The 13,957-nt window shown below is 58.4% G+C and overlaps 1 protein-coding gene across 1 annotated transcript in view; it reads right to left on the bottom strand.

Moving 5' to 3' along the window:
- CHD5 (chromodomain helicase DNA binding protein 5) overlaps positions 1-13,957 on the bottom strand; it is a 59,187-nt gene that overhangs the window by 41,661 nt on the left and 3,569 nt on the right. The window contains exons 2-6 of the mRNA XM_021707791.1: positions 7,858-8,037; positions 5,034-5,152; positions 4,304-4,542; positions 1,902-2,026; positions 564-699 (exon numbers count right to left, since the gene is read on the bottom strand). Coding sequence (XP_021563466.1) covers positions 564-699; positions 1,902-2,026; positions 4,304-4,542; positions 5,034-5,152; positions 7,858-8,037 — 799 coding nt within the window. The remainder of the gene's footprint in view (positions 1-563; positions 700-1,901; positions 2,027-4,303; positions 4,543-5,033; positions 5,153-7,857; positions 8,038-13,957) is intronic.

The following is a 13,957-nucleotide window of genomic DNA, read 5'->3' as shown; positions in this document are numbered from 1 at the left end:
TGGATGGATAAATAGGTGGGTGGGCGGGTGGATGAGTAGATGGATGGATGGAGCAACTGGGTGAACAAATGAGGGGAGAATGACTGAGGTAGTAGAAGGGTGAAGAAATGGAAGAGATAACAAGAAGGAAGGAAGAAATGAAGGGAGGGAGGGTAGGAGAGTGAGTGGATGGATAGAAAGATGAACGGAAAAACAGATGGACGGATAAAAGGAACAGAGAGCAGGAAGGAGAGGGAGGGATGGGAATAGGGTGAGGGACAGACGGGCGTTCAGTGGTGGGGGGTGGCTGGATGGGTGGGTGGTGAGGAGAGGAAGAGTCGCCTCCTCCAGGCCCCACGCCACTCGTGCGAATGCCCGGGGATGGCTCACACCAGCGCTTCCTTGTTTCCCCTCACTGGCACAGGACACCTTCTCCCGACAGTGGAGACCAGAGCGGTGGAGGAAGCACAGGCACTCCCGGGCCAGGGCCAGGAGAGGCCGAGGCAGGACGAGGCCCTCCCCCAGCTTCCCCAGGGGAGCCCCTGCATCCCCCACGTCCACCCGGAGGCCCGAGAATGCTCAGCAGGAAGTCCTACTCCTCTTCCGCTTGCGCCTCCTCTTGCTCTTCTTGCCCAGGGCCGCGGAGCACTCCGAGCGCACGGAGGCACTGTGGATGCTGGCGCTGTCGAAGTCCGACTCCTCCCGCTCGTCCTCCTCGCTCTGCGGGGGAGCGAGGGGCTTGTAAGCCCAGGGTCCGCCATGGGGACCCACCCCGGGGGGCCTCACGTACCTGGGCCGTGTGGGCTGGGACAGGGCACAGAAAAGGCTCCAGAGAGGGTGCTCCTTGTGGTGCGTCCTGTCCCCACCAGGAGGGAAGCCTCACACTGCAGCCCTACCCACCTGTCCCACCTGCTGTCCACCACCCTCCTCCAGCCCTCAGACACTTCCCACAGTTTCCACTTCCCTGTGGCACCCTAGACCCCATCCTCTCACCTGCCAGATTCCTCCACATCCCTCAAGGGGCAGCCCTAAGGACACCTCCCCCAGGGAGTCCTCCCAGCTGTCCCCTTCACTGGACCTGTGGCACAGCCTGTGGGCCAGGTCTGGCCTGTCCTGGCTGCCTAGCCCATCGTTGCCTTTCTGCCAGTGAACATGCCTGCCAGGTTATGAGCGCTGCAGGAGCAGGGCCCACCGTGGCTGAGCAGTGGGCCGGGCACATAGTAGCTGCTCAACAAATATCTGCTGAGCTGAGCAGGACCACCAGCTCCAGGCCACACCACACCTGCTCCATGCTTCCCTCCAGACCGAGCACTCGCCTCTGCCAAGGGGCAGAGAAATGGCTTCAGTCTCTACCCCGCTGCAGGACTGGGGTGAAGCAAGGGAAGTGTAGCTGCCTGGGGTGGGGTAAGGAGAATGAATGTCCCCCCCCACACACAGAGGAGGACTACAGGGCTGAGACACGGGTTTAGGGTCTGAGCCTAGGTTCACAGCTGGCCCTGGGGGCAGGGGGAGGTCATCAGGGCTCCAGCCTGCCTGACCGTGCCCACACACCAGCGGCCCCAGACTGCCAGGTCCCCCAAGGACTCTGAAGGGCCCGGATGGAGCCCAACTGGGGACAGTGAGAGCCAGGACTGAGCTCCCAGCTCGGGAAGGTGGGCAGGAGAGAGCTCCCTGCTCAGCGTCCAGGCTAGAAGCACCCGTGGAGGGGTTTAGCCCTGGCCACACAGAGGGGGAGACGGAAGCTTGGCAGGCCTGCCTATAGAAGTAGGGGTGCAGGGCCTGCCCTACCACACGCACATGCAGGCACACGCAGGCACATGCACACAGGCACACGCACACACATGCTCACACATGCAGGCACACACAAACATGCAGGCACATGTGTGTGCATGCAGGCACGCTCGCACACGCGCTCTGCTCACCGAGGAGCCCTTCTTCCTCTTGCTGCTGAGCCCTCCGAAGCGGAACTTGAGCCCGGCTGTCTTCTTCCCTTTACCCTTCTTCTTCGCGTCTTTGGAGCCTTTGATCTTCTTTCTCACCCCAGGCCCTGCGAACCAGTGACGGTCAACAACCACCGCCACCGCCCGCTGGCGTCCCACCGTCACCCCACTGAGCCAGAAACCGCCTTTCCTACCATCACCCCTTCTCAGATGAGGGGTCTGAGGCCTCAGGGATGAAGCCCTTGCTTTAAAATCCCACAGCAAATGGGGGGGCAGAGAACGACCTCCCCAGTGTCCATCTGCTCGGGTGCTGTGCTGCCCGGCCCTCTCGGGAGGATCCCTTACAGTGTCCCCACCTCCCAGAGAGGAGTTGCCCCCAGTAGAGCCACCTGGGGCCGGAAGCCCCCGTCCCACCTGCCTCCCAGGCCCAAGCAGCACTGGCACAACAGAGGCCACCCCAACTCTGCCAGTCCCCCTGGGAAAGGCCAGCCGAGTCACAGAGTCAGCAGGAAGGCAGTTAGCCACCTGGGGGTTCAGGACCCCCCAGCAGCCCCTCCCGCTGCCAGGCTGAGAAGGCAGGGAGCTGGAGGCAGGGAGTCACACCCTGGGAGGCAGCCTCACCCAGACCCTCCTCTGGCCACACCACACGCAGGGACACGGAACCGCGAGCCCAGCTGAACCCTCCATGGCGCCACAGAAAATCTATTCAATTTTCCAACCTCTGAACAGGCAGCTCAGGGAATCGATAGCTCTGCGGTTGGGGCCCAGAAGGAAATGAGGAAGCAAGGGGGGCTGGGCCGGGCCTGGAGCCCCTCCTGAGATCCTGGTGTCCAGGATGGAACAGGACAGGGGACAAGCTCGAACCCACATCACTCTGCTCACCAGGCCCCCTTCAGAGACCTGGCAAAGCAGCACCATGCACGGCACCAGCATCAGCCTGAAACCAAAGCTCCTTGGGGTAAAACAAAAGGCTCCCAGAGCTCCTCTGAGCCCCCATCAAAATCCCACATCAGTCAGGTGTGGTGACTCACGCCTGTAATCTCAGCACTTTGGGGGGCAGAGGCAAGAGGATTACCTGAGCTCAAGGGTTCAAGACCAGCTTGAGCAATAAATTAAAAAATTGGCCAGGTGTGGTGGCGCATACCTGTGATTCCAGCTACTTGGAAGGCTGAGGCGCAAGGATCACCTGAGCCCAGCAGGTCCAGGCTGCGGTGGCCATGAGTGTGCCACTGCACTCCAGCCTGGGCAACAGAGTGAGACTCCAACTCAAAAAAAAAAAAAATAGGCCACATCGGGGCACCCAGGAAGACTGACCTGATGGTGATCTCACTACTGACGGCCTTGGGGAGAGCAATGTCATCAACCCCCAAGAAGCCAGACGACTCCTCCCAGGGAGCTCCCTCCCAGGGCCTTCAAGCCTCAGAGGGCTTCTGCTGCCCCTACTCTCCCCATCCAGCGCCCCCTCCACTGGGTCAGATTGTGGCTCTCAACCTCCTTCCAGGCCTGGCCCAGAGCAGCCTCCCTGGGAAGCCAGCCCTGAGCACGCCCACTCCCTCACTCCCTACTCCAAACTCTGGCATGTTCCTGCATCCTAAAGCTGGATGCTGGACCCTCCACGCCAGACCAGGACCCTCCATGCCAGACCAGGCAAGACACAAAACCGGACTCTCCATGCCAGGCCAGGGCTTGGAGAAGGACCCTGCACACAGCGGGTACTCAGATGGGATCAACCGACTAAACCGGGCCTCCTCCCCAGGCATGGTGCAGCCTCAGACTCAAGAGTCTACCAACTAGGCAGGGTGCGGTGGCTCACACTAGTAATCCCAGCACTTTGAGAAGCGGAGACAAGAGGATTGCTTAAGCTCAGGAAGTTGAGACCAGCCTGAGCAATATAGCGAGAAACTCACCTCTACAAACATTTTAAAAATTAGCCAGGTGAGGTGGCGCAAGCCTATAGTCCCAGCTATGTAGGAGGCTGAGGCAAGAGGATCGCTTAAGCCGAGGAGGTTGCGGCTTTGGTGAGCCGTGAGCATGCCACTTTGAGACCTCGACTCAAAGAAAAAAGAAGAGCCTACCAACTCCCAGAAGCCTAGGGCTGGGGAGGCTCCATGCTACGGGTTTAACCTCTCTCCTCCTCACTCCCAGGTGGAGGGGGCCTCCCTGGGCTGCCTGCAATAAAGCGCCGCCTCCCGAGGCGCCGCCCCCATCATCTCTCAAGGCAGGCAGGGCGGAAGCTACAGCGCTCCATCACTGCTGAGAAAGAGACTATCAGGTCCCATGCCACAAGTCTCCGGAAAGGAGCATCCAGCTGCCCCCACAGCCAGGTCTGCCTCGTGGCTTCTCCTGTGGGGCCAGAACTCGGGGACCACACCCCCCAGCCTTACCCTTGCCCTCCTTGGTCTTGGCCTTGCGGATGGGCACGGGCTGGGGTGCCTGCGGGGGGCTGACGGCCAGCGGAGGGGCGATGGTGACTGTCTCCACCGCCGCCGCCACCGCTGCCGCCGCCGCAGCCGCCGAGCTGCCCTTAAACGGGTTGTTGGCACTGAACTCCCGCCACTTGGCGCCCAGGACAGTCATCATTTTGGACATGGGGATCTTGGGGTTCTTCTTGGCGATGAGTGGCCTGTGGGGAGACGGGCGGGAGGGTGAGGGCGCAAAACATTCACCGGACCCGCCTCTTCTCCCCCAGTGCTTTTGACCTATGGCTACGGGCCCAGGTTCCTGATGAAAGAACCCAGGCGGAGTGGAACAAAGCTGACCACAGCCCACCCCAAAACACAGCACTTCCCTGCTCATGCAGATGGCGGTTTTCTGGTTGGGTTTCCAGGCCCTGCAGGACCTGAGGGGCCGCAGCCAGCCTTGGGGTCTCTGTCCCACCCACCTCCACCAGACCTGAGGCCTGGTGGCTACAGACCCCTGGAAAGACTGTAAGGGAAGGCACCCAGAGGGCCCAGGGCAGGGCCGCAAGGAAGGCCCTACCACCTGTTCACATGAAAGGGGTCCCACCTTTCCCACCAGCTCTGCTCCGGTCAGCAAGTCAGTCTGACAGTGCCCACCCCACCCCAGGAGCCCAGGCCCCTGTTCCTCGGACCCACTCCCCAGCTCCAAGCCCACCTGAGGAACTGGCTGAAGGCCTTGTAGTTGGTCAGCGTGTGGTAGTCCTCCTCCGAGAACAGGTAGTCTACATCGTCCAGGCCCCACTCAGCCATGAGCTGCCCCGAGGACTTGGGCTCCTGCGGAGACATGGGCCAGGGGGAGACTCGGGGGCCCAACTAACCTGCACCCCGCCCCCAGGGTCTCTTCCCAGAAGGCCTGGGCATAGCGGGGAGGGGTTGTGTCTGCAACTTAACCAGAGCAGTTCTCACCCACCCCCAAACACATCCCAAAGCAATCCCTAGCCCTGGCCAGTGGAATGTCTCCAATGGCAGCTCATGGGGATGCCAGGTCAAGGGCTTAATGTCAGGGTTTGCAGAAAGGTCCTGTGTGTGCCCAGAGCCTCCAGAAAGGGAAACCAGCAAGCCGTGGGGAAAAGGCTGAACCCCTAAGCCCAAAGCCCCGTCCTGAGAATGAGCTGCCAGACTGGTCTCAGGACCTCAGGGCAGGAATAAGCAGATTCACTCTCTGAGAGAAATATAAGAATCAGGGCAGCAGGACAACACTGTGACCTGAAGACCAGGCCGGTGTCAGAGAGGAGACATCCCTGGAGAGAGAGCAGGGCTATGGGCTGCCTAAGGCATAGTGGAGAGACAGGAGGGCTCCCTAGGGCGGCCCCGGTGCAGATGTGCATGGCCCCATGAAGGACAGGCCACTGCTGGGTCCTGGGGACAGGAAGGTGTGCCCTATTGGGGCAAGGATATGGAACAATGGCCCGGTTAGGGGCAGAGGCCCATGAGGGTCCCCCGACTACCGCCAAGGCCCAGGGGAGGGAGGGACATGCCAGCGGTGCACCCCGAGCTCTCAAGGGCCCCAGCCCAGGGGTCAGATGTCCAGATGACCTTCAGACAGGAAGGTGCAAGCATGGGCTTGGGCTGGTTCTAATCCTGGCTATGCCATATACTAGCAGTGAGAGGTGGTCAAGTTACTCAACCTCTCTGCCTCAGTTTTTCCATCTGTAAAATGGGGCTAATAGCAGTGCCTGCGCTGCAGAAGAGAATGAGTTAGCACAGGTGCTTGGAACGGGGCGTGTCAATGTGTTAGTGACTGTTAGCACCCAGCCCACCCTGCCTTCCTCCTTCTCCCACACACCACTTCTTCCAGGAGCCCTGAGCTGCCCCCACCCCACCCATTGATCCATTGAGCCAATCAGTACACGCTGCTTCTAGGCCAGGTGGGTCATGTGACTTAAGCCAGGCCAGTTAGGGAGAACACTGGGTCTCCTGCTTGGACATCTGGACAAGGGAGGCTTGCTCCCCCTCCTGCTGAATGGGACCCAGAAGCCCCGAGCTCCTGCTGTACCTATTCTCAGCCACGAGGGCGCCCGGCCCGAGCAGCAGAGGCAGAGTAAACAGAAACAGCTGTAGGTGACACCCCTGGGTCCCACATCCCTTCAGTTCTCAGGGCTCTGACCCCACAAGTCCCTTTACTGCCTAAGCCCCTTGGAGCTGGATTTCAGCTCTGCGGCAGAAAGTCACCCGAGTGCCGCCCAGAGCTGAGACCCAGTCGGTCTGCCCAGGCAGTGGGAGGGCTTCAGACCTCAGTTCTTGCCTCCTGTCCCGAGACAGTTCAGAGAAGCCCCCACATGGGTCCCCGCCCGTGGCTACCCTGCCCCGCGGACACACATAGCCATCCGGGGAGGCACGCGGCCCCCTTATCAGCAGCCAGGAGCGGATGACAGCGTTCCGGGTAAGAATGAATCAGTCCCTCGGGCTCGTCTTTCAGAACCGTGAGACCCTCTGCTAGCATCCGTCACAGATGAGTGACAAAATATCACTGACTCCCGATACCACCCTGGGCACCAGGACACCACCGGTGACAGCTGCTCCTCCCGCTCCTCCCAACTCCAGTCCTCACGTCCCCACTTCCACCTTGCCCAGCAGTGCCTGTACTAATATTCACGGAGCGCTTGTCTTTACATCCACGGCTGGCCAACCTGAGCCTTGATGTCTCCTCAAAGAACAAAGGGAGCAAAGCACCCCCACGTGACAACACCAGCCCACCACCCGAGAGCTGAGTCCCAGAAGCCCCTCCACCAGCCTTCCCCCGGCCCCCTCCCCTCCCCGAGGAGCTCACGGTGCAGCCTCAGAGCCTCTAGGGGTCTCCCATATTCCCGGGGATGATGCTTCTCCTCAGGGAGAGCTGAGCCAGCCCACCTCCGCAGCTACCGCACTCTGTGTTCCGAGGACACCCAAACAGAATTCTAGAACACGTACTGGGCGATAAAGTTCCCTCTCCCACGTACGCGGAGCTGTCCAGCGTGTCTTGTGGCAAAGACCCCACTTGTTGCTTTATGTTCCCAAATTGCTCCAAGCAAGAGGTTCCTGACACTAGACTTGAACTCACACCATCTATCACTCTCCCCAGAAACAGCTGTGCACTCGTGCGGGCAGACCGTGGCCCAGGGCAGCTGATCCATCAGCGAGACACTCTGCGACTTCCTCCACCAATTCCTAAATTCTGCCCATCATTCCCGTGCGTACACACATGTGCACGAACGCACATGAACTCGCACAAGCACTCACATGCCCGAACATCCACACGTGCACGAAAGCACATACACCCACACGTGTACACAAATGCACAGACGTGCACAAGCACACACACCCGCACAAACACACACGTAGCCCAACACGCACACACACTCACACAAGCACAGGCACAGCCTATCTGCCCGTCAGTTGGAGAGCTCGCCCGGGTCCTTCTGACCCCGGGGCTGTGGGTCAGCAGGCTAACCCCTCTAGAAGGTGTCGCTCTGTCCGAGTTCAGATCCCTCGGCAGTTACCTTTAAGCATCCATCGTCATTATCATCCTCCTCTTCGTCCTTCTTCTTTCGCTTGGCTTTCTTCTCCTTCTTGTCCTTGAGTTTCTTCTTCTTCTTCTTATTAGGGGAGTAGTCGCTGCCCTCGCTTTCTGACTTCTCTTCCAGGTCCTCTTCGTTTTCTGACAGCTCGTCATTGCTCCCCTGGGAAAGAGAGGGGCACGGTCAGGGCAACAGAGGCCCCGGGACACCCAGAGTCCTGGGCGGCAGGATGCCCTGACGGCAACTTCCTGGCCCACCCTCGGGGTCAGTCACCCATTCCTCATCAGGTCCCCATCACTCACAGCTCAGCCCCCAAGTCCAGTCACAGGGGCAGCCCCACGCCAGCCTGAGTCACGAGTCTTGTCCCCAGTGACTGTGGTGGTGTGTACAGGTGAGACAGGCTCTCGGGCACCAGACATCCCCACCAGCAATCTAAGCCCAGCTGGCTCCAGCAGCCCGGGGGTGAGCTCAAGCTCCACTTCGGTCTTAAACAAATTTCCATGGACTTTTAAACATTTTTTTTATGTTTTATTTGACCTATGTATTTTTTAATTTCATTTAATTATTATTTATTTTGGAGGCAAGGCTTCTCTGTCACCCAGGTTGGAGTTCAGTGGCATGATCACAGCTCACTGCAGCCTCCACCTTCTGAACTCAAGCGATCTCCCAACTCAGCCTCCCAAGTAGCTTGAACTCCAGATGCATTGGTTAATTTCTTCAATTTTTTTTTTTTTTTTTTTGGTAGAGATAGAGTCTTGTTTTGTTGCCCAGGCTGATCTCAAACTCCTGGTCTCAAACAGTCCTTCCACCTCGGCCTCCCAAAGCACTGGGAGACAGGCATGAGTCACTGCATCCAGCCAACTTTGGGATTTTAACTAGTGTTGCATGATGGAGTTTGGACCCTCATGGTGGTAGACGTGATGCCCAGAGTCAAAAAAACACCGCCTGGCTGGACGTGGTGGCTCAAGCCTGTAATCCCAGCACTTTGGGAGGCCGAGGCAAGAGGTTCGAGACCAGCCTGGGTGCCTTGGTGAGACCTCATCTCTACAATAAATCCAAAAATTAGCCAGGCGTGGTGGCATGCGCCTGTAGTTCCAGCTACTCGAAAGGCTGAGGTCGAGGCTGCAGTGGCTGTGAGTGTGCCAGTGCACTCCAGGCTGGGCAACAGAGTGAGACTCCAATGCAAACAAACAAACAAACCACTGCCCCGGAAAAGCCCCAGCAGGGAAAGAACCGGGGCCTCACTGGGCTCCAGTGCACAGCTCTCTGCTGAGGTCTGTGCCCGCGGAACTGCGATCATCAGGTGAAACCTGTAGTTAATGTGGTGCTCATCTCTGCTTCCTGTGCGTATGGACTCCCCAGAAGCTGCTGTGACACACGCCCTCCTCCCCCACCCCCACCTCAGCCGAGTCCTCTCTGAGACAGAGTAATTTAGGCAGCTCTTAAGCTTGGCTTCCTTGATTTGGTTTCCTGTCTGTACAGGCAGAAAATGGCCCATTTATATGGAGATAAGGGTGTCTTCAGCCAGAGCATCCCACCAGGAAAGTGCTGCCCCTTGAAAAAGCAGTTTATGTGTGGCCTTTGGAGACACAAGTCGACTGGCAAAGTGCTGCCCAGCCCCCTCCTGGGAGGGGCCGTACACTACAGCCACAATCACCGTCATGGGGCCTGTCACCCTCATGACTGCCATTAACTGTTTTCAAGGTGAGCAAAGAGAGGCCTGGAAGAGACGAGGAGGGAAGGAGAGATGAAAAATGAGCCCGGAAGCATCTGTGGGGAGAGGGAGCCTTGGAGGAGGTGGGGGGGGGAGGGAAGAGGAGGGAGAGAAGGAGGGGTGTGGGGGACAGGAGAGGAGAAGGAGACACAGCAGAGGCCACGGGGTCTGTCTGGAGGACCCTGGGGGCCCCCAGCCCACTGCTGCCCTTTCAGTCCTGCTGTAGAGGGATGATGACCCGCTTTTTCCCAGGAGAGAGGCCCCAAGCAGGCACATCACGTCAGCCAGGTGAGGGTGGACAAGGGTGCTGCTGGGGGCTCTCCCTGAGACCCCCAAGCTCCTGCGCCTCCTGGAAACTCAGCAGGCTCCCCTACCCTTCCACTCCCCAGCTCCCAAACCTCTTAGCCCATTAAGACTCCGCCTGGAGTCAGCTCACTGGCAGCTGGCAGGCAGCAGGGTCTCTGTGCTTTTTGCTTTTCCAGAACCCGGGGGCTGGTGGTGAGCTGCCCTGGGGTCGCAGCTCCCAGGCTCTGCCTTGGTCTTTTGGGGAGGTGGAGGTCAGACAGGGAGGTCCCTTTGCTACGAGGGTTTGGTCAGCTCTCAAGAAACCTGAAAAACACGCTCTGCCCCGCCCTCGCCCCAGCAAAGAATAGGAAGAGGAAGCCATAGACTTCAGCACCATGGACAGAGGTCGTGGCATGGGCGACAGAGTCAGACTCCAACTCTTAAAAAAAAAAAAGAAACCAGCCTGTAATCCGCGCCTTTGGGAGGCTGAAGTGAGTGGATTGCCTGAGTCCGCGAGTTCGAGACCCGCCTAGGCAGCAACACCTCATCTCTACAATAAATCAAAAAACCAGCCGGGCATGGTAGCGCAGGCCTGTAATTCCGGCTACTTGGCAGGCTGAGGCGGAAGGATCGCCGGGGCCCAGCAGGTCGAGGCTGCGGTGGCCGGGAGTGGCCATTGCACTCCAGTCTGGGCGACAGAGTGAGACTCCAACTCAAAAAAAAAGAAACCAACCATGTTTCCCATTGAATCTGGATTGGATAAAAAAAATGTGGTACATATACACAATGGGATATTATGTAACCATAAAGAAGGACAAACATATGGACTTTTCAGCAACTCGAATGGATTTAGAGGCGATCATACTCAGTGATCTATCACAGAAACAAAGAACAGAGTACCATATGTTCTCACTCATAAGCAGACTTTGAACAATTATAATACTATAAGAAAGTGACTGGCAGTAGTGGAAAACTGTCAGGGGAGGGGCGGTGGGATTGGCAGTAGAGGGAAACTGCTAGGGGAGGGAGGGGCACACCTCATCAACAAGGGTACCTGCATAATCAATGTTTGTATACCTAACCCTGAACTGTACCCCACATCTTTATAATTTAAAAAAGGAAAAAAAAGAGAGAGAAACCTAAGCACAGAGAAGCAGTGCTCAGAGATGGGGGCAGCACGGGAAGAGCATCCAGGTTGCCAGGGCCCGGCCTCCTCGCCGTGACCAGGCAGGGGACTCGGCCAAGCCAGAGCCAGCTGCCATCAGTACAACCCTTCATCCCCGATACCACCACACCTGTGCCCACACACCATAGGCATCCCTGATTCTGGTAATGCCCAGAAAAATGCCCAGAGGACCCATGATGTCCCCAGTTCTCTTGGATGCCAAAGACACAGGACAGCAAGCTGGAGGAGACATACCAGCCGTGTCCCCGTTTATACAGATGGGACCCAGCTAGAGATGACCACACTGAGGCCGCCTGCAGGTGGACAGCAACACAGTGCATGGAGGCAACAGACCTGAGGCAACAAAGGGCTGCCAGCTGACACCTGCAGAGCACACCCAGCCTCTGGTGGGAAGCAGGCCACAGCCCTAGGGACAGGAGTGGCCAGGACCAGGGGGCAAGGAGGAGGAAAGGAAGGTGCCGCCAGCAGCTCCGCGGTCTGACAAGAGCACATGTGCAGCTGGGGACGCTGGCCTGGCAGGAGGCCGCAAGCCCGGAGACAGCTCAAAGCTGAGTGGGGGAGCAGAGGGCACAGACCCCCAGCGGGAACGGGCCAGGGTGACGTGGGGTGCAGCCCCTGCCTGGGGCTCAGGCAAGACAACCACCGCTCACTTCACGGAGAGGGGTGGGTTTTCTCCCTCCTCTGTCTCCCTGCGCTGGGGAGAGCCCGGTCGAAGACAAAGTTCTGATTCCTCAAGGACCAGACCTGCCTCCCATCCCCTGAGCCTCTCTGCCTGACCCCTGCTTCCACCATGGGGAGCCTGCCTAGCAGGGGAGCTCACCGGAGCCCTTCTCCCCGTCCAGGGCTGGCTGACAGCAGGGGTGCAGGACAAGTGCGTATCACCAGCAAAACCCCGCGTCCGGCTGCATCGACACTGCTAGAACTAGGCATTCATTTTCTGGTTTTTCACAAAATCTTTCCTTGCAGAGAAAGAGGCAAAGGGAAAAGTTGCAAACAGTCCTGAAAACAACTCACAGAGGAGAGCAACGACCCTTCAGTGGGACCTGGAGGGACATAATATCATCCAGTGGCAAGAAGAGAAGAAATGACCAAGAATCAGGCTAGGTGCGATGGCTCACGCCTGTGATCCCAGCACTTTGTGAGGCTGGGGCAAAGAGGATCGCTTGAGCACAGGAGTTCAAGACTAGCCTAGGTAACATAATTAGCGTGTGGTCCCAGCTACTTAGGAGGTCGAAGCTGTGGTGAGCTGTGATCATGCTACTGCATTCCAGTTTGGGTGAAAGAGTGAGACTCTGACTTCAAAAAAATTTTTTGGAGTCAGAATCTCACTCTGTCGCCCGGCTGGAGGGCAGTGGCACACTCATGGCCACCACAGCCTTGACGTGCAGAACTCAGGTGATCCTTCCGCCTCAGCCTTCCAAGTAGCTGGAACCACAGGCCTGCGCCACTACACCTGGCTAGTTTTTTGACGTATATTGTAGAGATGAGGTCTCGCCAAGTTGCCCAGGCTGGTCTCAAACACCTGGGCTCAGGTAATCCTCTTGCCTCCGTCTTCCCAAGTGCTGGGATGACAGGCGTGAGCCACCAAGCCTAGCAAAATACTTTTTAATGATCAAGAACCAGAGGCAGATTTGCCGCTCAAGATCTCAAATCATATGGAGGGGCTTGTAGGTTAAGCCACGCGCAGGGCAGGAGACCCAGGCACAGACAATAATTCCCTAATGAAGCCCCCGCACCAACCTCAGCTCCAAGGTTCGAGAGCAACCAAACCGCACTATGGGCTGTGAAAATCAGGAGGCAGTCAGCCTTTGACCTTGGCACTGACCTTTTGGCTGCAGCAGGACAGCCCTGAGTGTGACGATGGGGGAAGCTCCACCAGCTGGCTGAAGAATCTTAGTGGCAAGACAACGGCCGCTCCCTTCTCCACACGGAACCCACCTGCGAAGCTCCCTTGAACACTGCGCCCAGGCTATGTGTGCCAGGTGGTGGGGTGGGCAGGAGGGGCCTCCGTGCGGAGCCTCAGCCCCCTGAGGGCACAGCATGCCAACCCTGGCCCTGGGGACCCCGAGCAGGGCTGTCCTGCCGCCCTTCCTCCTTCCCAGCTCCACGGATGTTTCTAGATCGAGGCCCCCGCCTCCCTCTCCCTCCCCCCTCCAGGCCTGACGCTCCTGCACATCTCCTGAAAAGGGAGACATTACAACTCAAAAGGAAGGACGCGGCGAGCTGGTCATTCTCCATTTGGGGCCCTTCAAGATTGAGAGGGAAAAAGAAAGAATGAAATATGAGCCTTCCCATTCACGAGTGTTATAAACAGTTATAATTTAGCACTGAATAATTGGTTGCTATGGTAACCGCTGCAGTACAGGTTGAAATCATTTCTCCCTCCTGCGCGCTCGCGAGGGTCTGACAAGGAGCCCCATCTGCATATGCTCAGGTTCCGGGCTACAGCCCGGGTATTTTATGTAAATCAGAATCCACGACTTGCTGCCCGCCGCCGTCCTGTCCCACCCCCTCCAGACTGCTGCCTGGGCCCACCTGCCCTGGCTCCTCTGCCGCCTCAAGCCACCACCGCATCTCAGGGCTGCCAGGTTGGATGTGGGGAGGGGTAAAAGGGTGCCATCTCCCTGCCCGTGCCCTGGGGCCCTGGGTCTGCTGGGTGTGGGCAGGGGGCACGCGGTGGCCAGCATCCTGCCCTCTGGCTGGAGCATGCTCCACCCCCCCACCCCAAGATCTGACAGCTGGTCAGAGCCAGGATGGTGGGAAAGCAGGGGAGGGGCGGCCTCGGGAGGTCTCCTGTCCGCCCCAGCCCCCAGCTCTTCAGAGAGCCCGAACTGCATCTCAGTGGCGAGAGGAAGGAGAGAGGGTGAGGAAGGCGGGGTGGAGGAAATGGAAGAGAG

The sequence above is a fragment of the Carlito syrichta genome, unplaced genomic scaffold (assembly GCF_000164805.1).
Source record: "Carlito syrichta isolate Samal-C Ts95f unplaced genomic scaffold, Tarsius_syrichta-2.0.1 Scaffold126411, whole genome shotgun sequence".
Lineage (NCBI taxonomy): Eukaryota > Metazoa > Chordata > Mammalia > Primates > Tarsiidae > Carlito > Carlito syrichta.
Note: the sequence above shows the minus strand (reverse complement) of the source record. Positions and strands in the feature narration are given on the sequence as shown.